Source organism: Megalops cyprinoides, chromosome 2, assembly GCF_013368585.1.
Source record: "Megalops cyprinoides isolate fMegCyp1 chromosome 2, fMegCyp1.pri, whole genome shotgun sequence".
Lineage (NCBI taxonomy): Eukaryota > Metazoa > Chordata > Actinopteri > Elopiformes > Megalopidae > Megalops > Megalops cyprinoides.
This window is the reverse complement of record NC_050584.1, coordinates 7,723,137-7,749,626: the sequence shown is the minus strand read 5'-3', so window position 1 is coordinate 7,749,626 and position 26,490 is coordinate 7,723,137. Positions and strand designations below refer to the sequence as shown.

At 45.4% G+C, this 26,490-nt stretch overlaps 1 protein-coding gene across 3 annotated transcripts in view; it reads left to right on the top strand.

Moving 5' to 3' along the window:
- The window catches only part of fars2 (phenylalanyl-tRNA synthetase 2, mitochondrial), a 116,194-nt gene that overhangs the window by 39,593 nt on the left and 50,111 nt on the right, over positions 1 to 26,490 (top strand). For all 3 annotated transcript variants that reach the window (XM_036520723.1, XM_036520725.1, XM_036520726.1), the window contains 2 exons: positions 21 to 183; positions 1,526 to 1,657. In XM_036520723.1, the coding sequence (XP_036376616.1) occupies positions 21 to 183; positions 1,526 to 1,657 (295 nt within the window). The remainder of the gene's footprint in view (positions 1 to 20; positions 184 to 1,525; positions 1,658 to 26,490) is intronic.

Genomic DNA, 26,490 nt, shown 5'->3' with positions numbered 1-26,490 from the left:
CCGGCCCGTTTGCCCTCCAGCTGTTTGGACGCGTGGAGCACGGTGAGGACCTGCGTCTGTTCGAGAGCGGTGGCCGGCGCACCCCCCAGAAGCAAGAGACTCACACCCTGGAGGCGGTCAAGCTGGTGGAGTTCGACCTGAAGCAGACCCTCACGCGCCTCATGAGGCACATGTTCGGAGAAGGTGCGCACCAACAACACCCCCCCCCCCCCCCCCTCCCCGTGTCCCCCTCCCCCCACATCTGCCCAACGTTTTATTTCTTTCTCTCTGTCTTCTGATCTTACTTCTGTTTCTCTTGCTACTTACACAGGTTGTGTCGGAGCTGAAACATCAATGTATGGCCTCCTTTTATGCGTTTCTGTGGAAAAACATTGTTTTTGAGTCATTAATAACCTTTCGTTTAATTTCAACCACCGCACTCATAAACAGATGGCCTAAACAGGATTTTGTGGGCAAGTAATTCAGACAGTGGATGCTCAGCATCATTTTATTCGGTGAATGCTTATGCAGAGAGACATAAAAGGCAGCCATGATAAAACAGCTCATTGTACAGATACCATTTTCAGGAAGTTACATTATATTGTAGTGTAACAGATGATTATTGATCTTCAGGCCTGCGCGTCCTCCAAATAATCTTTTATTATGGGTTTTCTTTCTATGCATTTGCCCCTTTTTTTGGAATTGTCAGTTTTGTTAGGCTCATCTTACCGTAGGACTGTAGCACTGCATTTGCATAGGGGTGTAGCAAGTTGCAGTCCGCCAGTACATGTGCACAACAGCATAGACTATTTTTCACACTACAAGTCCCATAGTGCATCAGGAGAACAAGTTTGTTTCGGTGATGACTTTAAGTTGATTGCTTAACCTCCAGCTGCTTTTCAGTTTGTTGGAAAAGCCACAGGTACGCATAGTGACAGCCCCTCAGGTCACTAGTTCTCCTCAGGTCACTGTGCTCTCGTAACCCCACGCTGGGGGACACTCGGCTTCCTCAGCCGGGCGGTGAGACGTTACAGGACTGACGCCACCTTTATTCTCCCCGTTCCCTGAGGGGGGGGGGGGGGGTGAGAGGCGAGATTAATTGACTTTCTGAGAGAGAGCTACACAAATCTCCTCCAATATTGGAAACGACATCGCCGTCCCTCCCCCGAACTTTGCAGATTTATCGCCCGCGACGGAAAACATCGAGAACGGGCCCCCGTGATTTATCTGCTCGCCTTCCACACCCACAGCTTCAGCGTGACACTGCGGAGCAGGCAGTGTGGAGGCAGACGTCTCCCAGCCACTCGCACCCGTGCACACAGCCCAGCAGACCTCCCGTGTATTTTCGGTCACACCGGATGTTAATTTTCTCGATTGTCTTTATCTCTCCTCCTGAGCCTCTCCTGACGTCCCCTTTTCCAGCCTGTTCCCTCTGCCTGTTACCCCTCTTCCCTGAAAGTGTTGGAGAAATGGCACGCCAGTAATGGCTGTAAGTCTGTGACTCTGGCCATCCGATTGATTGACAGTGCGGTGTCTCCCCTGACAGACCTGGAGACCCGCTGGGTGGAGTGCTACTTCCCCTTCACTCACCCTTCATACGAGATGGAGGTGCATTTCCAGGGCAACTGGTTGGAGGTGCTGGGCTGCGGGGTGATGGAGCAGGAGCTGGTAAACTCAGGTATGCCCCCCCCCCCCCCCCCCCCCGGTGCAAAGGATCTCTGGATCACTGTACGCTGCATGTTTACAGGCATTTGTTAGCACATACACTATATGGACAAAAGGATTTGGCCACACCTGTTTTTCAGGGTTTGGGCTAGGCCCCTTATCTCCAGTGAAGGGCAATCTTAATGCTTCAGCATACCAAGACATTTTGGACAATGCTATGCTTCCAACTTTGTGGCAACAGTTTGGGGAAGGCCCTTTTCTATTCCAACATGACTGTGCCCCGTGCACAAAGCAAGGACTATAAAGACATGGTTTGATGAGTTGGGTGTGGAAGAACTTGACTGGCCCACACAGAGCCCTGACCTCAACCCCATCGAGCACCTTTGGGATGAACTGCAACGGAGATTGCTAGCCAGGCCTTCTCGTCCAACATCAGTGCCTGACCTCATAAATGCTCTACAGAACGAATGGGCACAAATTCCCACAGAAACACTCCAAAATCTTGTGGAAAGTCTTCCAAGAAGAGTGGAAGCTGTTATAGCTGCAATAGGGTGACCAACTCCATATTAAAGTATATGTATTTGAATACAATGTCATTACAGTCCCTGTCATTACAGTCCCTGTTGGAATAGTCAGGTGTCCGAATACTTTTGTCCATATAGTGTACACACTGCCAGTGGCCCAGGAGAACACAGGCACTTTCACATGTAGGTCTATCATTTCCAAATATTTTATCCCCTGGGCTTTTAATAACCATCTGGCAAAAAAGGTTAAATATGGCAAAGGAAGTGCTCACCAGAGAGGCAAGCAATGTTGCAGTGCTGTACCATAGCTCATGTATGCAGTGAAGCCCCACTTCCTGCCTCTGCCAGCAGATGGCAGTGTTGTGCAGCACAGAGGGAGGTGGTGCCCTTGTGGGGCAGGACCTGACAGCTGGAGAATAAGGGGAAGGAGACCGGGGCCCCACACTGGGAAGGGCAGGCTCAGCAGTTTAGAGGCTGAGGTCTTCAAAGGCAAGATGACCCGCACAGCTTCAACGTCCACACAACGATCCTCACTGCAGCAGCGGCCTAACAGGCCGTGATTAGCACTCGCACTGTTTACCCAAGCAGATCTGAACATGAAATCGACTCATAGTATTTGTTAAGGAACTGCCAGCCACACAGACGCCAGCCTCCTGTATTATTGCATCATTACCCCGATTTGCGAAGAATCTCTGAATTATTTAAAGCGCTAAGCCTAGAACAAGAGCGACATTTTGACACTGCGGGGGCAGGTGCGTGCTATTGAACTGCTCTCGTGCATTGAAGATAGGAAGGCACTGCAATATTAATAGAGTGCTGGAGTTATATGTTGGCATCAAATTCGCTGTGTTCCAGCGTCACCTATGTCTGAATGAGAAATTAAATCTCAGACCTTGAGTCCCACGATGGCAACCACTGCGTTCTCAGTAAGACAGTGGCAGGGGCAGACTGTGCAACTGTCTGCACGTGCAAACACCAGGAGAGTTCACTTGGTGTGACGTGACAGCGATTACTCGCACCCGTAATAAAGTCCCCTTTCTGCGTGCGCGCGTCGAACGAGACAATTGAACTTGATGGAGCTCGAGTTTCTCAGCAGGCGCTTGTTTAGCCTGCCGGTTTCTTTTTAGCTCTCCCGTGCGCTGGCCGCTTTGAGCCAATCGAGCACGTAGCATCCGGGGGGCCTCTTTGGCGCAGTCCTCCCGCAGCCTCTTTTGTCGTGCGTCTATCTGAAGCACCTTCCTAGACCCGGTAGCTATTTCCGTCAGGCACGTGGAGCTGCTGCCGGCGTGCCGTGTCGAGTCGCTTTCCAGAAGCGCACCTTTACTGAAATAGCAGTAGCTTTTTCTGGGTCAGGGAAGGCGTTCTCCGTTGTTGAGCTGAAGGATAGTTTCTCGCGTCAGCCTTGAGCAGAATTTTGAGGGAGGAGACCTAGTGTGCCCCTTCAGTTTGCGAAGTGGCGTTGGGGGGGTTAAGACATCATGAAGCCCACAAACGCGTGAATATGTCCTACCCAGACCTTTTCCATTACTCTGTAAATGACTGAAGGAAGGGATAATAATAATGGTAATGAAGCAATGTGAGGAGGAAAAAGAGAAAGAAGTTACTGTAGCAGTAGTGTTTGTAGTTGCAATACTACCAGCAGCAGTCAGAGAAATGTGTGGCAGCAGCAGCAGCAGTAACAGTGGTGTATCAGTAGTAGAGGTGGCAGCAGCAGCAGCAGTAACGATGGTGTATCAGTAGTAGAGGTGGCAGCAGCAGCAGCAGTAACAGTGGTGTATCAGTAGTACAGGTGGCAGCAGCAGCAGTAACAGTGGTGTATCAGTAGTAGAGGTGGCAGTAGCAGCAGCAGAAATAGTGGTGTATCAGTAGTACAGGTGGCAGTAGCAGCAGCAGTAACAGTGGTGTATCAGTAGTACAGGTGGCAGCAGCAGCAGCAGTAATAGTGGTGTATCAGTAGTACAGGTGGCAGCAGCAGCAGCAGTAACAGTGGTGTATCAGTAGTACAGGTGGCAGCAGCAGCAGCAGTAATAGTGGTGTATCAGTAGTACAGGTGGCAGCAGCAGTAACAGTGGTGTATCAGTAGTACAGGTGGCAGCAGCAGTAACAGTGGTGTATCAGTAGTAGAGGTGGCAGTAGCAGCAGTAACAGTGTATGTATCAGTAGTACAGGTGGCAGTAGCAGCAGTAACAGTGTATGTATCAGTAGTACAGATAGCAGCAGCAGCAGTAACAGTGGTGTATCAGTAGTAGAGGTGGCAGCAGCAGCAGCAGTAACAGTGGTGTATCAGTAGTAGAGGTGGCAGTAGCAGCAGCAGTAACAGTGGTGTATCAGTAGTAGAGGTGGCAGCAGCAGCAGCAGTAACAGTGGTGTATCAGTAGTACAGGTGGCAGTAGCAGCAGCAGTAACGATGGTGTATCAGTAGTACAGGTGGCAGCAGCAGCAGCAGTAACAGTGGTGTATCAGTAGTACAGGTGGCAGCAGCAGTAATAGTGGTGTATCAGTAGTAGAGGTGGCAGTAGCAGCAGTAACAGTGTATGTATCAGTAGTACAGGTGGCAGTAGCAGCAGTAACAGTGTATGTATCAGTAGTACAGATAGCAGCAGCAGCAGTAACAGTGGTGTATCAGTAGTAGAGGTGGCAGCAGCAGCAGCAGTAACAGTGGTGTATCAGTAGTAGAGGTGGCAGTAGCAGCAGCAGTAACAGTGGTGTATCAGTAGTAGAGGTGGCAGCAGCAGCAGCAGTAACAGTGGTGTATCAGTAGTACAGGTGGCAGTAGCAGCAGCAGTAACGATGGTGTATCAGTAGTACAGGTGGCAGCAGCAGCAGCAGTAACAGTGGTGTATCAGTAGTACAGGTGGCAGCAGCAGTAATAGTGGTGTATCAGTAGTACAGGTGGCAGCAGCAGCAGCAGTAACAGTGGTGTATCAGTAGTACAGGTGGCAGCAGCAGTAATAGTGGTGTATCAGTAGTACAGGTGGCAGCAGCAGCAGCAGTAACAGTGGTGTATCAGTAGTAGAGGTGGCAGTAGCAGCAGCAGTAACAGTGGTGTATCAGTAGTAGAGGTGGCAGCAGCAGCAGCAGTAACAGTGGTGTATCAGTAGTACAGGTGGCAGCAGCAGTAATAGTGGTGTATCAGTAGTAGAGGTGGCAGTAGCAGCAGCAGTAACAGTGGTGTATCAGTAGTACAGGTGGCAGCAGCAGTAATAGTGGTGTATCAGTAGTACAGGTGGCAGTAGCAGCAGCAGTAACAGTGGTGTATCAGTAGTAGAGGTGGCAGTAGCAGCAGCAGTAATAGTGGTGTATCAGTAGTAGAGGTGGCAGCAGCAGCAGCAGTAACAGTGGTGTATCAGTAGTAGAGGTGGCAGTAGCAGCAGCAGTAATAGTGGTGTATCAGTAGTAGAGGTGGCAGCAGCAGTAACAGTGGTGTATCAGTACTACAGGTGGCAGTAGCAGCAGTAACAGTAATAGTGGTGTATCAGTAGTAGAGGTGGCAGTAGCAGCAGTAACAGTAACAGTGGTGTATCAGTAGTACAGGTGGCAGTAGCAGCAGCAGAAATAGTGTATGTGTCAGTAGTACAGGTGGCAGTAGCAGCAGTAATAGCTGTCGCTGTACCTTCACCAGCAGTGTGAGGACATCCTCATTAAGCCTTTAGCGAGACTGCCTCCTCTTGGGCCCGTGTCTCCGTCTGGCAGAAAGGCGTGTGCAGACAACTTTCGGCTCCCTCCGGCCATCTCTCTTTCCTGCGCGCGATGAAAAATTAATCCCTTTTAGCTGAAGCACTTAAGACGAAGAAGAGGAGCGTTCCTTTCACCCGCGTGAGTGAATTACCTGCGCTGGGGAGCGCGCCCGAGAACGGCACGTGCTGCACGGCGGCGTGCCTGGGAAAAGCCGCAGCCCCGTCGTCGCTTACGATCGCGGGTGCAGTGGCCTCCCAAGGCATCACGCGACGCAAGTCAGCCTGTACACAACGACAGACTTCAGCCACACCCGCCAGCTACACAGAATGCTCCCCGAAGCGGAGCTCGGAAAGAGGGATCATTTTTCGGCAGTTTTCATTCGCCCTTCTGTCGCCTCCATCTCTGCTTCCTTCTGTCCCCTGTCAGGTGACAGTAAGCCCTACCAGTAACTGCAGTGTTCTGTGTCAGTAGACACCCTGGGATCCCAGTGTCTCTGTGTCTGTCCCTGTCTCTTGTCGAAGTCGAGACAGGGACAGACACAGGGTCGAAGTGTCAGTGTAAGGGTCGGAGTCTGTCCTAGCTCAGTCTCAGCGCAGCGCCACACCCCTTCTCTGTTCAGTGTCAGTGGTGGGTACCATTGACTGTCCCTTAACATCGCCACTGCTGTTCCAGCGCGAGCGTCGTCTGCATTTTCGCTGGAAAGCGTGATATGATTAGTGTCAACACTCGCTTTTGTACCGCCGAAGTGCAGGCAGGGGATCCGCGTCTGCTCGCGGAAAGCCTCCTGACTTGCCGGCGATGCATGGTGCAGTTTTGTGTGACACGTTTCCTGAGCGCACTGCACCAATGTCACCGCGCTCTTGTCAATTGCCTTTGTGCAAAGAGTCGTCCGCGTATGCAGACCGCACACCTGCGCCGAGACTTGCCAGCTTAGCCCCTGAGATTGATTTGCTGGGTGGTTTGTCGGAGGGAATGCCCTAACTTCCATCTTCCTTCACGCCACCCCCCCCCCCGCCTTACCCCTCCCACTCCCTCTTTCACTCTCACTCCCCCCCCCCCTTCTCACACTCACACTCTCCCCCTCTCCGCAGAGTGCTGCAACAGATCAGTGTGCCTTCTGTTACCAAGGCAACCTCTCATGCACCCCCCCCTTCCACACGCACACACACACACCCCAGTACAGAGTCCTGAGACAATGAAAATCTGCCAGAAAGACAGAATTAGACGTGTTGCAGGGTTTACCAGACAGAACCAGTGCCCGGGTGGCAAGGGGGGGGGGGGGGGGGGGCGCTAGACAGGGGAGGATGTGGAAGGCGGGGGGTGGGGGTGGGGGGGGGGGGGGGGGCGTTGTGAGGGGATTTATTTGCCTCAGAGTGTGACTGCCATATGTGAAGCGTGTCAGAAGTGCGCCACAGGCTGGGTTACTGCAGATGAATGTGGGGGCCAGAGAAGGAGGGGCTGCAGCCATTAGTGCTGCAGCCCCACTCTGTTATTCATTTGGGGCCGGCGTGTAATCCCTGTCCAGATCAATTCTTTAGGGGCAGCGGGGGCCCCACGGGGACCTCCCCGGAGCCGCCGGCAGCATATGGGGCCCGGCATTAATGACGGCACGCGTCAGCAGCCCAGTTTGTCACGGCTGAGAGGACGGGAAGCCGCGGAAGGGTCCCGCCAATGTGATTAAAGCCATGTTTGGTGACAATTAACCACCCTTCAAGTCACGCGCCTCCAGGCACAGGGGAGCGAAGGGGGCAGTAGGAGGGGCACTATCCGAGGGCTGGTTCAGGTGGCGCTTTCAATTTTAATCCCCCCGCTGAATTCATCATCCCCCCAATCAAATCCCTCTTCCACCAACAACATACGTCTCTGTCCTTATAAAGCCAGTATCATCAGACATTCATGTGTAAGGAGTCTCCGCGTAGCTTGAATCACGGAGCCCCGTCTCCAACCCCCTCTCTTTGATTACTTTGGCTCATGTCTTGATGGAAAGATGAGAGATGGAAAAAGAGAGCACATGCGACTAATCACCCCCCCCCCACGCCACCGCCCCCCTCATGTTTTGTTAAGGCGATACATCCACCCCACCCCTACACTAAACCTCCTTCCCCCACATTCTGGCTGCAGTCCCAGTGGTCGGTGGCAGCAATTACTGGTGGGACAGGCGATGTAGACAGCCGGTCCACTGCCCCCCACCACCGCATGCACGCACACGTACCACCTCCCCCTCCCCGTCGACCCCCCCCACCCACCCCTGGGATTCACTGGGGCAGGGTAAACATTTGTTTGTGCAGTGTTCCATTTCAGCCCACTTGCCTGAGCAAGGGAAAGAAGACGGACGTGCAGAACGAGTGGCCATTCGGAGTGGCATGGACAGAAGGATAAAGAGAAGGAAGACTCAGGCGTGCTCACTCAGAGGCTCTCGGCATTCTTCTGTATGCCCTATATGGAGTCGATGAGGGGGTTTAAAAACTGATGTACATGCCCACGCTGTTACAGCGGGTAATAATGGTTGTTAGATCATTATCTGGTGTGTCTGCCTGATGTGATTTTGTATATATATGTAAATATATGCACACAGGCAGGCGGGGAGGTAAATCATAAAAATGTACATCTAAAATAAATAGATAGATAGATATACCCCAAAAACAGGACTTGCATGCAATATCTAGACTAATAATCATTTAGCGTAGATAGACTACATCAGAAGACGTGATCCACAGAGGCAGGCTGAATTAATCAAGGGTTCAATGAGGTACAGTGGAGCCCATGAGCATGATGGCCGAGTGGGTAGCGCTTTCTTTCACTCTGAAAACATGAGCCTGATGCTGGAACATCATAGACTATACATGTTTGGCTATGTTATCTGCTTCTTACACAAATCAAGGTCAAACACATCTTTTTAATCAAGAACAACTAACAATGGAAAATGTTTATGGTGGCTACATATCACTAATACATGAATTCGCCTTGTATGAAAAAATGGAAAACAAGTCTTGGTTGAGTACCTATATTCACAAGGAGAAAACTGTAATACTTACTGCAAGTACTGTAGGGATATCGGGCAAGGCTTATGACAGATTGGTGAAACTGAGGCGTCACCCAGCTGCTCAATTTAGTACCGCATCAAAAAGTTTGTGTTGTGTAAAGAGTGCAATGGAGAATGCTTTGTGCAGGGTAATTTTAGAGACGGTTCGGGACATTCTCATTATATATAGATGCAAGTGTCATGTTGTACAGCTCTCTGCTAATGCCTCGGGAGGAGATCCTGTTTTACCGTGTCCTGCTTTGTCTACCCTTGCAGAACATATGAGATGCAAATATGTCCTCCTCAAACACAGGAAAAAAAGAGACAGATCGTACTAGCTTTCCACTGCGACAGTAAGAAACAAATTGTTCTGTAAAAATTGCATGCAATAAAAAGCCTTTGTGGCCTGCAAGAAAAGAATTGGCCCTAAAGTAAACCCACTGCAGTGTGTTGCCTTGTAATAGACCTATTATAGGCAAATGGTAGGCATGTTGTTATAGCCATGCTGGCAGAAGTGTCCTAGTTTTAAAGGCATTGAATTTTTTTTTAGTGAAGGAGATGAGAACACCAGCAGTGGTTTACATCTAGCAACAGTTAGCTCCATGTGTCATACTCCACTTAAATTACAGGTCACCTATTAAAGAGCTCTTCTTTGTTACACAAATCTTTGTGGCATCTGGTGCATTAGAAACAACTGTATAGTACACTATGAGTGATGATTGGTCTGACTGTGTGTGTGTGTGTGTGTGTGTGTGTGTGTGCACGTGCACAAAGCCCTTCCCTCATGAGAAAACGGCATGTTTTGGACCTTGTTTCCCCTTTCCCCGTCTTGTTTCTGACAAATAACATTCCTGCTACACTTCAGATTCCGGCATCTGTTTGTCATATTCACACGTAAGCAACCAGGCAAGTGTTACCTTTTTCATTTCTTGCACAACATTATGAGTTTGGTGGCTGCTGAAATGAATGACTATGAATAGCAAGCGCTGTGTAAAGAAATGAAAAAAGCTGCTGAAACTTCATTCACTTCAGTAAGGGACAAGGCGCCTCTCAGTCTGCACCTTCTGGAATGCATAAGAAAAATTGTGGCTGTAGATGTGACTGTGACTGATAAACCATAATTTCACTAATGTTTTGGAATTTGTTACAGGTATTAATTAGGATTAAATTTTTGATCTGTAAATGAGCACCCACCATATGTATATAAAAAGTTGATGTAGTGTTTTGGCGTCCAACTCACTAGTACTAATGTAATCAGAATTCCAATTACAACATACTGGATTTTGTCCCAAGAAATTTGGTGATAGTGTATAATTGGCATTAACATTTAATTGTTACTAATTGTCAGCATAACTTCTCAGCAGAGGAATTCTCTTGTGGAAATACAAGGTCTGTTGATTTCGTTCAACAATTGAGTTGTAAAATGAAAATTTTCATCAAAATACCCCTCGTACAAATCATGTTGTGGCAAAGCTCCTTCTGTGCTGCCTGTGCTGTATGCTGTAATCCAGGTCAAATCAAACTGAAATGTTAGTGCACTGAGGCTGACAAACTGTCCTCTGGAAGGTGTTTCAACGGGCTCTCGTTGACACCTTACCTCATATTCTTGAACTAAATTAAAGCAGAACACCCAGTTGGAATTTTTAAATGGGAGGAATGGGCTTGTTGAGTTGCTCAGTGTTGGAATAATGACGGAACTCTCTAGCATCACATTATTTCAGTTATTTTCCGTAGGCAGTGTGTAAATGTTTAATATGCTCATAGATCAATTGCCTGAATAGTGCAACACACTTCTTTTAATGCTATAATGTTAGAAATGAGCTCATATTTTAATAGTTTTGGGTTGGCAAGTGTTACTTTGCTAATAGTGTCAAATAGATTATGGATATTGTGGCTAAGAAATGTCATAGCTGGCCATAGCTGACTAGCAATCCAATGTAAACAGAGGCATTAAATCATAATAATAATGATTTCATGCAATGACTTGTGTGACCCAGTCCGAACGTGTGGCTGCAATATTATATTGAAGTTTGTAATATTTATCATGTGTGGGAAAAGGGCTTTGTGTGTTGTGATGTGTGGCCAAATTGAGCCCTTTCATTTGATCCAGCAATCAATGTGGGCCATGTGACGATCATTGTGAGTGTCTCTTATCATGTCTGGTGAGTCAGACAGGGGCTGCCGTTGTCCCTGAGGGAATTAACAGGATAGGGGTATCACATTAAAAAAAAGAGATTCTTTTTTTCTTACAGAAGAATCTGCCAAAAAAGGTGGTTAGGCTGTGAAGAAGTACAAGCATATACAAATTTGTGTCATCGTTAAAGATTGTGGTGCAATTCAGGCATCTGGATGTTTGGCTGTTAAGGTGCTATCACTTAAAAAAAAACAACAGCAGGTGTGGCTATATTACAGTCAGGAGTGGCCAGGCATTGTTTGGGAATACTTTGCTGCTTAAAAATCCATTATTAATCTCAACGCCACTGTTGTTATGGTTAGATGCTAATGCAATTTTAATACTCGATGATGTACCTGCGAGTAAATGGATGCAGGAACTGTGTGGCTAGTGTAGGGTCGCTCAGTTAGTACAGTTGCCTTCATTTTGGCCACTTATAAACTTTCTGAACCTTTGTGAATTGGAGTATGTGAATGTATGTGAAATGTTGACATACTCCTATGGATGTATATGTCTGTGTGTGTGTGTGTGTGTGTGTGTGTGTGTTCAAGCAGATATGGTAGCTCATCATTATGAGCTGTTGTGTTTCATCTGATCTGTTTTGCGTGAAAACAAATCAGTTATTATCTTTGCTCTTTGCTCAGTGTTATGTGTGTTTCGACTGAGCCACTGTATGATTTGAAGACAAACTAATATAGAATGCTTAACTGGGAATATGAACAGAGCATCACGTTTACAGCTTGATTTTTCTTCTAAGTTGTGACGGCTCGACCTGTGGCAGAGCGTTCCTTTACTAAAGCTCTATTAATCGGAGCGGAGAAGCTGTGGGGAGGGAGGATTTAACCTGCTGCTCCATTAATCCTCTGCATTTGGAGCTTTTTAGTTTTGTTTGCAGGGTAATATATTGTTCAAGCTCCCATAGAGCTGTCAGGGGCTCCTCCTTCCATAAATTTGTCAAAATCTCTAATGCAGATTTTCTGAAATAAACTAGAGCAGGGGTGGGTATTGTTCAGGTGCTGCGAGTGTTCTGGTGGATCCTTTTATTCAAGCTTTAGCGTTAACTCAGAATTGCTGTTGTCAGTTTAAGGGAGCCAGTCAGTTAGTCAGCAAGGGACACCATTTTTTCACAGGTTTCTGAGTCACAGCTGAAAGGAACAGATTGAGGAGACTGCTTAGTCTCTCAGGAATTTGCTACTAAATCTGCACTACCTGTCGGTTATAGTGTTGGAGGGACAAGTCTCTTGCATCAGCAGTCCTGCTGTTTCTGGGGTTTTGATACCGGCCCGTTCTCTGAAGGTAGTTTTTTTTTTTTTCGAGGAGTGGCTAACAGGCTTTTTGGCCAAATTTAGTGGAATTTGAAACAGCATTCTGTCTATCAGAATGAGAAAGATTCAGGCAACTTCACAGCCAGCTGTATCAAAACAGCAGTACATGGCCTTCCAATTTACAGAAGATCACCTGCAGTACCATGAAAAAGTAAACTTACTTAGTCACATTGGCCAGGTTTCTTTCTCAATTTGAATAAATATATAAATAAAGCGCAGCAAGAACTGCATTTTTGAAGGTAGTGAGGACTCCAGGTCCCGTGAACTCCTCCAGGGGCTGTCTGAAGGGGGAGGGATTCCTTGCCTTGTATACTCTCTCTCTCTTACAAGTGCAGGGCAATGAATGCAAGGGGAGGTGCTGAATGGATTATGTCAGACGAGGAACCTCTTAAAGGTGCCATGGCTGCAGGGAGATGTTCTCCTTTCCTCTTCGGGAAATGCATTTTGGGTAGATATTAACGATCCTGCATTATGCATTGCCGGTCACATGCACCCTATAAGCGCATCCTTCTCACACATTATGTGGTTTTTGTATTTTATGTACAGCGGATGTTTCTTCCGCTTCAGACGGCGTGCTCAGACCGCATTGATGCTTTTGGAAGCCAGTCGCCTCTTGCCACACATCCGACATATGCTTGAATCAATAATTCATTAAGACGCACAGCTATAATGTAATAAAGAATTGGGAGGGAGAGATGGGGGGTGGGGGGGGTTCATCGAGCGCCGAGGTGCCGAGATTTGCATAATGGGAAGCCAGGGCTGAGCTTTATCTAATAACACATGCAACTGCTCTACAGCTCTGTAATATTCGAGTAATGAATTCTCTGGGAAAGGAAAAAATAACACGGAGATGAGAAAATCTGTTGTTTTTGTGGCATTGGATTGATCTTTTTCTTCCAGCAATCAAGGTGCTACAGTGCTGCGTCAATTCTGGAGGAGGTATTTGTATTCCAAACCTGGGAGCTTCGCCAGCTGGAGAGATGCATGTGATATTGTAGTCATGCCTACATGCCTAAGCTTTCCTAGGCCTCTCAAGCCTGGGCTGTGTTTGGTGGGGGCCCTGAGTGTGTTGACCTAATAACGCACTCTAACTATGGGGTGTCGTATCACAGCCATGGCTGTGTTTGTAACGGCTCAGCTGCAAAGGATGCCAGTTAGTTGCCCATGCGCATAAAAGGAATATATGGAATGAAAAACTTTGTTGATCATCAGTCGTGAATTGTACTCCTGGGTCTGGTGTATGCAAACCTCTCTCGAGAGAGAGAGAGAGAGAGAGAGAGAGAGCGTCCACCCTGCAGGTCTTGTAGCATATAACACCAGCACTGAATCACTTTAATAACGAATTTGTCAAACCTGAAAATTTTAGACTAATTACACATATTTCGTTCCTGAAGGTTCTATTTATCTGTGGTTAAGATTCGGTCCTTATCTTAGTTGGTAGTTTAGAGTGCAATATGATGTAAACTAGTATGTAACTCTCATGGATTAGATTGATTGAATAAAACGGATAGAAAACATCACTGATTCATCACTGTATCTTCTATCCAAATAAATAATTAGTCTTAACATTGTAGATGGGTTGATGTTCAGTTGATCTGAGTATATACCAATCAAGCAGGGAACTCCAATGGAGATCATAGCGATATTGTGGGCAGTGTTTCTACACATTAAAAGGTACAGTCAGACAAGTGCAAAAGCCAGAAATGCATGGAATTGGATCAAAGCGTAGACTTTGATTCAAAAGGAATTATTTATCTACAATAGAAGCTGCTGTGATCCCTGACATAAAATGTCACTTTGGGCAGGTTTAACAGGAATATGTTCATGGTGAAAATGTGTTGTAGAATAAATACTGGAGAATATTCCACAGTGAGTAGAACAGTGAATTCTGCCCCAAAGATTGGAGTGACTGGAGTGTAGATTACACTGCAGTGGTGGCCAGATGAAACACATTTATTTATTGTACATTTATTCATTTGGCAGATGCTCATGCAAAGCGACTTACAAGTGAGGCAGAGTACAACACAAGCAAAAGCCAATCAAGGAGTCACAATAATAGAAGTGCTGAATGACCAAGTTTCAATTGTTGGCCAGACAAGGTGCAAGCTAGCTGCTATAGACACAAGTGCATTAAACCATTATTTATTTATTTTTTTAAGGAAAACAGCTTAGGATATAAGAATTTTCTTTAGATGGTAGTGATTCAGGTGATCAGGTGAGTGCAGAAGAACTGTGTCTTCAGATGTTTCTTAAAAATAGTGAGCGACTTGGCAGAACGGATGAAATGTGGAAGGTCAAATGTGGAGATGTTACCTTGGTTTGAAAACCAGGCACGGAACCAGCATTTTGTATCTACTGTAGACACTTAATGGAAGATGCAGGTAGGCCAGCCAAGTGAGCATTGCAGTAGTCCAGTCTTGAGATGACAAGAGCCTGGACAAGGAGTTGCGCAGCATACTCAGATAAGTAGACCCTGATTTTCCTGGTGTTGTACAGCGCAAATCTGCATGATCTAGCTGTCATCGCTGTTGTGGTCCTTAAAGTTTAACTGGTCGTCAAACACTACCCCCACGTTCTTTGCAGACCCAGATGGAGTTAGTGTCATTCAGCCAAGCTGTACAATGATGTCGTGCTGAAACGATGGCCTGGCCGGCATGATGAGGAGCTCCGTCTTAGACAGGTTGAGTTGAAGGTGGCGTTCCTTCATCCAGGCTGAGATGTCCGAGAGGCAGGCAGAGATTTGTACTGAGACTGTGGGGTCCTCAGGATGGAATGAGAAGTAGAGCTGGGTGTCATCAGGCATAGCAGTTATAAGAGAAGCCATGCACCTGAATGATCGGGCCTAGTGAGGTTGTGTACTGTAAGAAGAGGAGGGGGCCAAGCACCGATCCCTGAAGTACCCCAGTGGTTAGTCAGACTTAGATACGCGGCCCTTCCAAGATACCTTGTAGGATCTACCTGAGAGGTAGGACTCAAACTAGTGGAGTGTGGTACGAGGGATGCCCAGATCAGCTAGAGTGGACAGGAGGATCTGGTGATTCACTGTCTCAACGGCGGCAGGCAGGTCTAGTAGGACGAGGGCTGACGACCTGGAGACAGCTCTTGCCAGCCACAGAGTGTCGACAACGGCCAGGAGGGCCATCTCAGTGGAGTGGCCAGTTCTGAAGCCAGATTGCAGAAACCTGGGTGAAAGCAACTCATTCAAGAGTTTTAGATAGGAAAGGGAGAAGAGAGACCGATCTGTTATCTACTAGTGTAGGGCTGAGTGTAGGCTTTTTGAGCGGCAGGGTTGCTCTTGCCTGCTTGAATTGGGTGGGGAAAGTGCCAGTAATAATATGTTGATGATGTGCGTGAGTGCAGGCAAGAGTGTAGGAGAGAGAGCCTGTAGAAGATGGGATGGGATGGGATGGGGTCCAAGGGGCAGGTGGTGGGTTGGTTGGAGAGGAGAACTTGGAGACTTGCAGCCTGAGAGATATGAGAGAATATGGTCAGTAAAGTGTTGTGCGGGCGTGCAGACTGGCTGTGAGGACGTGGAGTGGAGAACTGACTGCTGATTGCTTCCACCTTTTTAGTGAAAAAATTGGCAAAGTCATCAGCAGTCAGAGAGATGGTGGGTGGAGACAGTGGAGGGTAGAGGAGAGAGGTGAATATCCTGAACAGTCTGCGGCTGTCTGCAGTGCTGTTGATCTTTAGTAGGGTTTTAAGTGTTAAAAGAAGTTGAAATAGAGAACACACTGTTCTAGGTCTTTCAGTCAGCAAGGTATTCACTTTGAATGCAGGCTGAGGTCTATGGCTCAGGTTTGAAACCTGCTGTGATAGTGGCACACAGTGGCAGAATAAATTGGGGGAAGGCTGGTAGGTCGGCCAGCTTTCCCTGGTGCTGCTCTGGACAACCCGCAACCCGTTGTGCACATGCTAGTTGCTGAGATGATGTCAGTGGAGTAGGGCCTCTCCTCCAACGAGTACCCATTTCAGTGTAGTCAGGTGTGTGGAGGGTCATGTGTCGTAGTGTGAATAATTAACAAATTGATGTGTTGGAGAACTGTGACACCTGGTTAATTAACCTGGGTAATTGGGCATAAAGCCAGTTATGTGGATGCTTAGCTGCAGTGTGGTTAGTTGTGGTTCTATCAGTCTACTGCCTCTGTTCTTTTTCTTTTTTTGTGTTTCAATTTTTAAAACACATTATTTGCTTTTATAATTTTTTTCCTTCTGTGGTTTTTTCCCATTTAATGGGCAGTGTATCAGACTTGAAGCAAGTGTTTGCTTGAAAACAGCCTTCTCTGTTTCCGTAACTCAGTTGAGTTGGGAAAGGTGCCTTTCGGCGGGATGACTTTTCTAGCAATGAGTTTATAAATCATGATTAAGGTCTTTGATAAAACCATGCTTCAGGCTTGGTTTTAATGAAATTCAGCTACTCTTGCTTCATTATTTGTAATTTGTGATAGTTAATTTTTAATATAATATGGCCCTTGATGTAGGACAAGGAATTTCTAATTTTGTCCACCCTGTGTTTCAGTGTATAGTGCTCATAATTCAGGAATGAGAAATTAGATGTATCCCTCGACCAAAGAAATAAACTGAGAAAAGGAACTGATGATGACTTAACCAAGGATTAATTACTGAAGATGAAATGAATGCAAATCGAATGCAAATCTACTGCAACTTGTAGAAGGGGGCAGAAATTAGTTTAAAATGTTATTTTACAAATACAGATTTTTAATTAATATGTCTAATGAGTTTAATCTAATTAGCAATCTGGTAATTACACAGCCCTCCACCCCCCACCCCGAGCAAACACTCAGCAATGCGGTGTTTCTTGCTCGGTGAAATCTCAGTAAGGAAACGGAGGAAGGATCAATATGCGGCATGGTAGGAGAGTGTGTTATTGAACAGGGGCCGATGAGCATGTGGTGTTTTGACAGCAAACATGCTGTAGTCTAGCGTGCCTCCTCCTCCCACTTCCGTGATGTTTGAGTAATTTAGCACCGGGGACTGCGGCTTAATACCTGTGCTGCATTTTGAAATACTCGCGGCTAAGTGCATAGCTAGGTTTGGTGTATTTTGGGACTTCATCAATGTAACGTGTGGGGTGCTTAGTTTACATGTAGTTAAAAAATCTATAAAATAAAAAAATATGACAGTAAATAGAAATATTCAGCTATGTGGTGGAGAGGCAGATCAAACAGACGGAAAGCACTACTGTTTCCCTACCCATCATATGAGTAATATGAGTGCATACTCATGTAATTCTCCTATTCTTTGTTATGTAAGTCAGTGCCCTTTTTACCCAGGTCACATTCTGCAATCATAGTTATGCATGTTAGGAAATTGGCAAATGGCTCAGTTTTGATGTGGCCAAAGCTGCTCCAGACACACTATGATCCCTATCACAATGAATAGGCCCAGTAGCACCTTTTACTCAATTACTCTGACCCTTGTAGTGTTTGATGGTTGAGAGCCTCTTAGCTCCATCAGGGTATGTCATATTTGAAGAATGGAGCAGTAACCCTCTGAGGATGTGTGCAGAACCCATAACACTGCGTGACATGGGTGTGCTCAGGAGTTCAGATTCCTTAATACTCTGCATCCAGATGCTGTAACACTGTGCCACATAGTTGTCCCCAGTAGTTGAGATGCCTTAACACTTTGTCACATTGCTGCCCTCAGTAATTAGCATCAGAAGAAATGAAATACTCTACCTGTGGGTGAAGGTGATATCTGCCCATGGCCTCTGTGTTGATGCACATTGCTTCAGTACAGTGAGAGAACAGTGATTGTGCCACTGTAAAAAGGCCCCTCCTCTCCTCCATCTACAGCCAGGGGACCTTAGGAGTAGATGCACGTTCAGCCACCACAGCACTGATATACTAAATTAATTGAGATGTAATAGCCTGTCGCCTAATATATCTCCCTGAAGTCATTGCATACCAGGGTGGATGCAGAGAAGAGTTTAGCAGGGATTTTCAAATAATTATCTTCTCCATTATTCTATTACAAAGCCTATTTCTAAAATTGTGCACCCACTAATTGGAAAGGCTGTAGCTGATAGGTTTATGAGGAGCCAAGCTTGTAATTATACAACAAAGAGGTATTGTGTTGCAGGTGAGAAACTGCAGTGTGAAACCAGAAGTGGGGAGATCATTATTCGCACCATGTCTTAAATTAGAACTTCATTACCGTGCATTACATTTCTTTTGGCTTTGGAAATATTACTAAGGTTCTTTCTTAACTTCATTAATAGCATTGCTTTTGTAATTAACACTGGGTTTGAGTTTATTTTATTTCAGTGATGTAGGTGATGTTGAGTGTGTACCCCAGACATGGGGCACCTAAAAATAAAGGTACATTCTGTGTCTGTCTCAGAATTCAGTGTTCCCTTGCTGAACTGGCCTTTCTTCTTGTTTTACTGTACAGAATATTAAATATGTGAGGCTGAAGCCACTTACTTTTCAGTCCATTAATATATTTTCCCAGGTAAAAACCATATATGGTATCACAGTCTCTTATTTGACTTGATTTAATTAGGCAGCTATTTATGGAACATTAACCCTTTATTAACAACCAGTATGCAGTATTGATTTTTCTAGTTGATTCTTGTCTGATTTCTCATCAGTATAACGGCCTTATGGTGTAACTGGTGGAGACTGCTTTGTGGCAAAGTTCCATTCTTCTCTCTCATTTCAGCAAAGGAATGACCAAGGAACAGTATGATATGTCCCCATCATATCATATTGTTTGGACTGAGCTCTCAATTGGCCACTAAAATCCTATCTTTCGTAAGAGACTCTTTAGATCTGTGTTATCCCTGCTTCAAACCATCAGCTCCAGAATTCGCTGTGGAAGATGTGCGAGTCATTGAAAATTATTTTTGTGACTTCACTTTAAAAAAAAAAAAATGTTCAGAATAGAGGTTTGTGAAATAAGGTACTGAATTATGCTCCTATGTCATACATGCTCAGCATGTCCTTTAGTTTTTTTTTTTTTTGTCACATTTGCTTTTTGTTTATAGAGATTGCTGTCAGTCTTTACGTAATTCTGTTTGTAATATCTTTCTGCCTTTTTTGTTGCATTTACATTTTATATTTTCATGAATATCATACACTATAAATGATATTAATATAATTGCATATTATAATAATTGATATTAGTAAAATATAATAATAATTAAATATTAATAAATAGGGGATAATAAGGGAGTTTGCCCTTTTCCGATTTATGTGATATTCATGCAGAAAGATCAGCCCCAATGGGATCACAGTTATACATGGATGTAATGTCCATGATGTTTTCAGGATGTTCCTCATTAAGAAGATGAGTTTATTTCCCGTATGTGATTGAGTTTGTGCAGGAGTTGATACAGTTTAGGTCGCCACTAGGGGTGCAAGGAATAATCGAGGTAGTTGACTAAAATTGATGACCAAATTGGTTGCCAACGAATTTAATTGTCGATTGGTTGGTGACGTCATTGCGTGTGTTTTTTGAGCTGACTCGGAATGCTCAGACATGTAGCCTAAGCTGCGTTGCTTTACTGGAGTGAACAATACAGATGGCAACACCTTCACGACCAAAGTCCTCAAAAGCGTGGCAGCATTTCACTCTTAACCCTTTCGCACGTAACTTATTTTATGCTATGTAGCGTGCATGTCACGTTACATGGTTTGTTATGTTTTCGTTAGCGTTATTAAGTTTCACATGGTTTTCACCGGCACATTTACTATATTTATGTTAAATCGCTAAAATTAGCTAAAATTTTTCCAGTTTCGTGTTCTAATCGCAGTGGTTTTAGCATACGCGCTAAACGGCAAATCACACTAGTGTCACTAGTGTGATCGTAGGAGCGAAAGGGTTAACTCTGCCAAGAAGGTTGTGAACTGCAACATTTGCAAACCTGACCTTGCCTGGCATGGAAGCACATCAGTTATGCTCGAGCATCTGAAGAGGTGGCATGTTGGCTCTCTGGATGATGAAGACTCGTCTGGTTAAGTTAGCTAGCTGGCATAGCTAATGTTAAAAGCCAGGTTACTTCACGTTATGAGCTGGCACATTTTCTATTTTAAAATACATTTTCACTTGATCAGTAAATTATTAATGACATTGAACATACAGTGTGTCAAATAATAACCTATTATTCACAACAGTCCTGTTCACATTCCAAATATGCCCTAACTTTACAATGTTAAACCAGAGCCCTTCTGCTGCTTAGAAATTCTCTGCTTAAATGTTGCATCGTTGTCACGGCGATGTTTATGGTTGGAGATAGTGTTGCTGCCAAGTGCACAAGTTTAGAGAACACCGGAGAATTTGATACTTTCTAAATCGCGAAAGATTTCTACAACTCGTGTCTATGCATGCGTGCCCAATGTGGGTTGCATTCAAATTAATTTGAACACGTTATGGGTTTGTTGGATCTCATAATGCTACCATGGATGGCTTTCTTCAAAGGAAGCAGACTTTTACTCCCCAGCAAGCAAAAACCTCAAGCTAAATCTACAAGCCAATAGATAAATAAGAAGCATTGGGTAATAATAACATAATCCGAATAGTCGATTTTTCGTTTCAGTAATGGATAGGTTATTCGACGATCAAAATAGTCGTTAGCTGCAGCCCTAGTCGCCACTGCTATTCTGTCTGGAGGCGCACACAAATCGAGAAGCACAAAAAGCATGTGCAGTTATACACTACTCAGTCGCAATCCACTATAGCCCAGCTTTTGAAAACATGCATGACAGCTGGTGCACAGTAACAAAGTCACAATTACATTTTCTCAACTGAATTTGATGTGCAGAATTGCATTCTGCTGGTCTCCCCCCCCCTCTCTCTCCCAGTCCGTGGGTATTGCGATCACATAACCACTTCCCTTTCTCTGTCTGTATGTATTATGACTTCGCTCCATTCGGCTGCGTCAACATCTCTTCTCCCCCATTTGAACAATACAGCATCCCTTGTTTGCTAATGCACTTACTCCAAGCCATATGAAGTCAGCCCCTCCAAAGTTGTTCTTTGTGTGACCGCTTACCAGAATAAATCCCAGCAGTGTATTTGCAAAAACAGATGTTAAACTTTTCACGTAGTTTTGAGTTAGCCGTGCGCTAATTCAAAACGTGAAAAAAATGTCTCAACTGATGCCCCATCAGTGCCCATCTGAGCCAATAATGTTACACTGGGCAGCTTGTGGCGTCCAACAAGAATTTGTTGACATCTGATTAGTAAAGCGTTGCTCTTGTATCTGTCATCCTCCAGACATAATTATGACACTGTGAGCAGAAACACCTGCTCTGAAATGAATCTGGAAGCTGGGTTATGTGCACCAGCAATATGTTCAAAAACAGCTGCAAGAAGCAATTAATGGCAGCAAGCGGCAAGAGTATCATTTACAGCTCTTGTATTTGCCTTGCTTGTGTGTTCGCATTTGTGACAGTTGGTATGTGTGTCGTTTTCCCACATCTGCGTGTGTATGTGTTTGTGTGTGTGTGTGTGTGTGTGTGTGTGTGTGTGTGTGTGTGTGTGTGTGTGTGTGTGTGCGTGTGCGTGTGTGGCAGCTTGGTCAAGGCCTCTGTTTTTCACCCATTCTGCAGAGCCCTGAGGGTCTGGCTTGAATAGGTGTGTAATGCAGCCCCTGTAATTGCACAGAGTTGACTAAACAGCCAAATGGTTGGTATGGTTCCATCTTGGCGTTAGATTTGTTCAATTTTGAGAATGTAACTGCATTTTTCTACCACACTACCGTATGAAAACACACGCTAACATTGTCTGTCAGCCTTTGTCTTTACAGAACAGGTTTCCGAGAACAGGTTTCTGTGAAACAGTTTCTTGTTTGTAGCTTTGGTATGAGATTAAAACGTGTCTGAGTAACCGAGATTCCAAGAACATAAATGCCTTCAGGTTTTTATCTGCACGCCCCTCTAATTTTTCCTGGAACTGAAATACTTCCATTTTTCCATGTTCCGTCCCTGTCTCTGCATTTTTTAGGCACAATGAAACAAAAAGAATGCTATTTTATTAGCAATCAAACTGCATTTTTCACCCCTTCTGCATCACTTATTCATTATGATAGCTCAATGAAGAACTGTAGCATGTGTATGCCTTAATCAATATTTTCACCAAAGCCATATTAATCATCCTCAGCCTCCAATGTGTATTTGTTGAAATATCTGAACTAGCTTGACAAAGCAGTAATGATTGCAGGTGCTCATAATGACAATCTTTTTATGTTATTATTATTCGCATGTAGACAATTCAGAATTTACATTCCTTTGCCTGTGACCACCTCAGAACAAGGTCTTGCAGTATAATTTATTCCATTTGTGAGACATAATTGTCACATATTTGAAAGGTTATGTGTATGACTCTTGCCATGGTAATACAGATAACGTGAGTGGGACTTGTTGATCTCTTGTTTTCAGTACTTGCCATTGTCGATGTATGGCAATGTTTGCGCTGGCTTTTTTATTCATTAGGGAAATACAACAGTCTTCAGTGAGGCTCATAGGTGCAGTGCTGGCACAAATTGAATAATATCACCACTGAAAGAACACACAAACAGTAGCTCTGGAAGGATATAATTGGGGACGATCCATTTTAATTTCCAGCCTGCTCCCATTCACTTTATTACAAAATGACATTCACAGAAAGCGTGTTCAATTTTCAGACAGAAGATTGAGATTTTAAATTTGAAATATCACAGTGTTGTGGTTTTCAATTGCAGTCATTACACTAGAATTTTTATGATCGGTCATCTATAAAGGCTCATTTTCTAGTTATTATTCCATTATGTTCACAGCTGAAGCTTATGCATCTACCAATCACTGTAATACATTTGGGTTTGTTCTTTTACCAGTTGAGGTACCTGACTAAAGGCTACATAGCAGGGTTATTCTTTGCATTCAGACCCATAATAATCAGGCTGAGGGGTGTGAAACCCTACGCCGCATTCTGCTCTTACACACTGTGAGTGTCGAGTGAGCAGCTGTTTCGGGACCCCCTTAACTTCAGAAGTTTTGCGTTTAATCACTGGCAAACTTAATTGCCCTGGAGAACCTCCAGCTTTAGACTGTGGTTTGAACATAAGCTGTGGAAGCGAATAAATAAATAAAGCACTGGATGAAAACGGCATGTGACTGACCAGCTGGAGTGTGTGCCTGTGGATGGGGGTGCGCATATGCCAGTTGCGTGTGTGTGCACGCACGTGCGTGTCGAGTGAGTCAGCCACGAGAGGGCCACGCTTCCCACGCCCGTGGAACTTTGGGCGTGTGAATGTGGGTCATGCGTCAGTTGAGTTACCCCCTGTTCGTTGGCACCCAGGCCTTCCCACCTCCCCGCTGGTCATGTGTTCTGTTACCAGGGCTGCTAACGCGGGGTCTCATTGAAACGTCTCTTCTTCGGAGACGGATCTTGCGCTCTTGCTCGCGCAACGACGTGGCGTGTCACCGCGCACGGCACATCACTTCGCCGAAAGACGGGAAGTGTGACTCAGGCTTTCTTCTCTGGGAGAAGGGGGGGGGAGGTGAGATAGCGTGTGAGAGAGAAATCGAGAGTGTCTGGGGGTGGTGGTGGAAATGATGGAAATTACAAGAGCTCCGATGTGCTGGAAAGAGCCAAAGGAAGAGAGAGTAGTGGGAAGGAGGGAGAAGGAGCAAGAGATAATGATAGAGGGGGATGTATTAATAGTAGTGGCATCCAGCTGGGAAACTGAGCACTGCCGGGGCCTGCCAAGAGCTGTGAAAAACACTGATGTCATCACAAGGTGAATTCCACCGCACGCAGCATCCACCGCTTCACACCCCTGCCCTCCACGCCCGTGGTGATTGGCTGCTGGGGAACGGTGACATCACAGAGCGGCTAGGGGAGCTGCTACGATGACCTCATGCTCTGTCTGAGGTCATCAGCGCAAGCTGTGCAGCGCCCGTCCTTTGGCTGATGGTGCTGGCACCGTGTGCTGAGTTTATGACCACAGTCAGACTGGCTCTGTCTCATCTCAACTTCGCTGTCTCAAATGCTGGAGGGAAAGGGAAGTTAAGACGTATACTTGGATACTACGGTATTATAACCATTCTTTAAATGTGCAACATTGACACTGCTTTACGCACATAAATATACGTTTTTTAATGTGTTGAATGTAACATGTATTAAAATGTAAATGTGAAAATGTAGTGGGGCATTTCATTGGCACATACTAAAAATGGACTTGATACACAGATACCATTATCTAATTGCACCGTTTTTGGTTGCACTCTGATTATAACTGGAGGCTAAAAAAGGCTTTGAATTTCCAGACTTGTGTATCTGCAGAAATATATAATGTTGGTGGAACAGGAGTCAAGTCAAGAGTCAAGAGGGATTTTATTGTCAGCCCATCCATATACAAGTATACAGTAGGGTTGAAATAATGTTTCCTTGGGGTCCATGGTGCTACATTCAGTCAATGAATAAATACAAAAGACAATAAATAGACAAAATAACAAGGCAATAAATAGACAAAATATAAAGACATTAAGTAAATTGTAAATAGAATTACACCTATTAAAGTGGCTATGTGCCCAGGGGAGTGGGCAGAGGCATGCTGTGCTCTGGAGGTGTGGGTCCATTCTTGTGCAGGTGCAGGAGGGGAGGAGGGGGCAGGAAGGAGTTGAGGAGCCTGACTGCCTGAGGGAAAAAGCTGTTGCAGTGTCTGGCAGTGACAGTACGGATGCTCCGGTACCTTCTGCCAGATGGCAGGGGGGTGAACAGACCATGGGAGGGGTGGGAGGGGTCTGTGGCGATGCAGGTCGCATGCCGGATACAGCGTTTATTGAAGAGTTCATGTATGGTTGGGAGAGGGACCCCGATGATCCGCTCAGGTGTCCTCACTATCCACTGTAGGGATTTGCGGTCAGCGACGTTGCAATTCCCGAACCAGACGGTGATGCAGCTGCAGAGGATGCTCTCTACGGTCCCTCGGTAAAAGGTGGTGAGGATGGGAGGAGGGAGGCTGGCTTTCTTCAGCCTCCACAGGAAGTGGGAGACATTGCTTGGCCTTTTTGGTTATGACAGTGGTATTGAGTATCCACGTGAGATCCTTCGCTATGTGCACTCCGAGGAACTTGACGCTGTTGACTGTCTCCACGGCAGAGCCGTTGATGTTCAAAGGAGTATAAATTGCAGTGCTCTTCCTGAAGTCAACAAACAACAAGCAAGAATTTAATTGAAATGTTTCTCAAAAATGGCAAGAAAACTTTTTAAATGAACCATTGGGAAGGTGTTCAGACAATTACCGCACACGTTCCAAGCTAATTGTCCTTACTAGGCTGATTTGTCAAGTGTTGGTACACTCAGCCACATGCATTCCCTGAACAGAACTCAAGTCATAGAACTATCCAAGCTACCTTATAAGAAGCAGATGGCAACAGAGTGGAGATTGAGTGAAAGCCAAAGGAGCCTGTATGTCCACATGTTGACTTTCATGGTAGATGCATGCACTCCACTCCTGGTTTGACGACCCCAAGGCCACTATAGTGATGACTGAAGTAGTAAAAAATTGTAAACATAGTTCAAACGAAGTTAACAAACTGCAGCATCTAAAGCAATTAGGCATCGTATGGTTACATTAACCGTAAGCCAGTCAGTGTGGTCAGCAAATATATTGTTAATTGAATGAATGAATAAACAGACAAACCAATTAAAACTAAATAAGTAATTGAATGCTGGTGTCCTGTTGTACTGTAGTATAGAATGTACAGGCTGTAGTCAGGCTACTGATTTGATGGCAGGAAGACCAATGGGCTGGGTCTAAGGGGAAATAGATTTTCCAGCAGAACTTCAGAGGCAGCCTGGAGACAAATAATAAACATGGGCTAGTCTGCTTATTTTTCTCCCTTGTGTATTTACTAGGCCTGCCAACAGCCCTGCAGTGTTTTATGTTAGAATTACTTTGTAAATGTGCTTGTTTTACACTTGCAACAATGCGGAGCAGTTATTGCAGTCTTGTTGTATGTACCATTGCGTTACTGTCTTCTACAAAACGTGTTAAAACCTTGGATGAGTGGCATGGGTGCCGAGGGAGCTGCCTCCCTGCCTATCTGTTCAGCAGTTCAGGAGTGCTGCAGGACCGTCAACAGTGGCGGCTTTATGAATGGGCACACACAC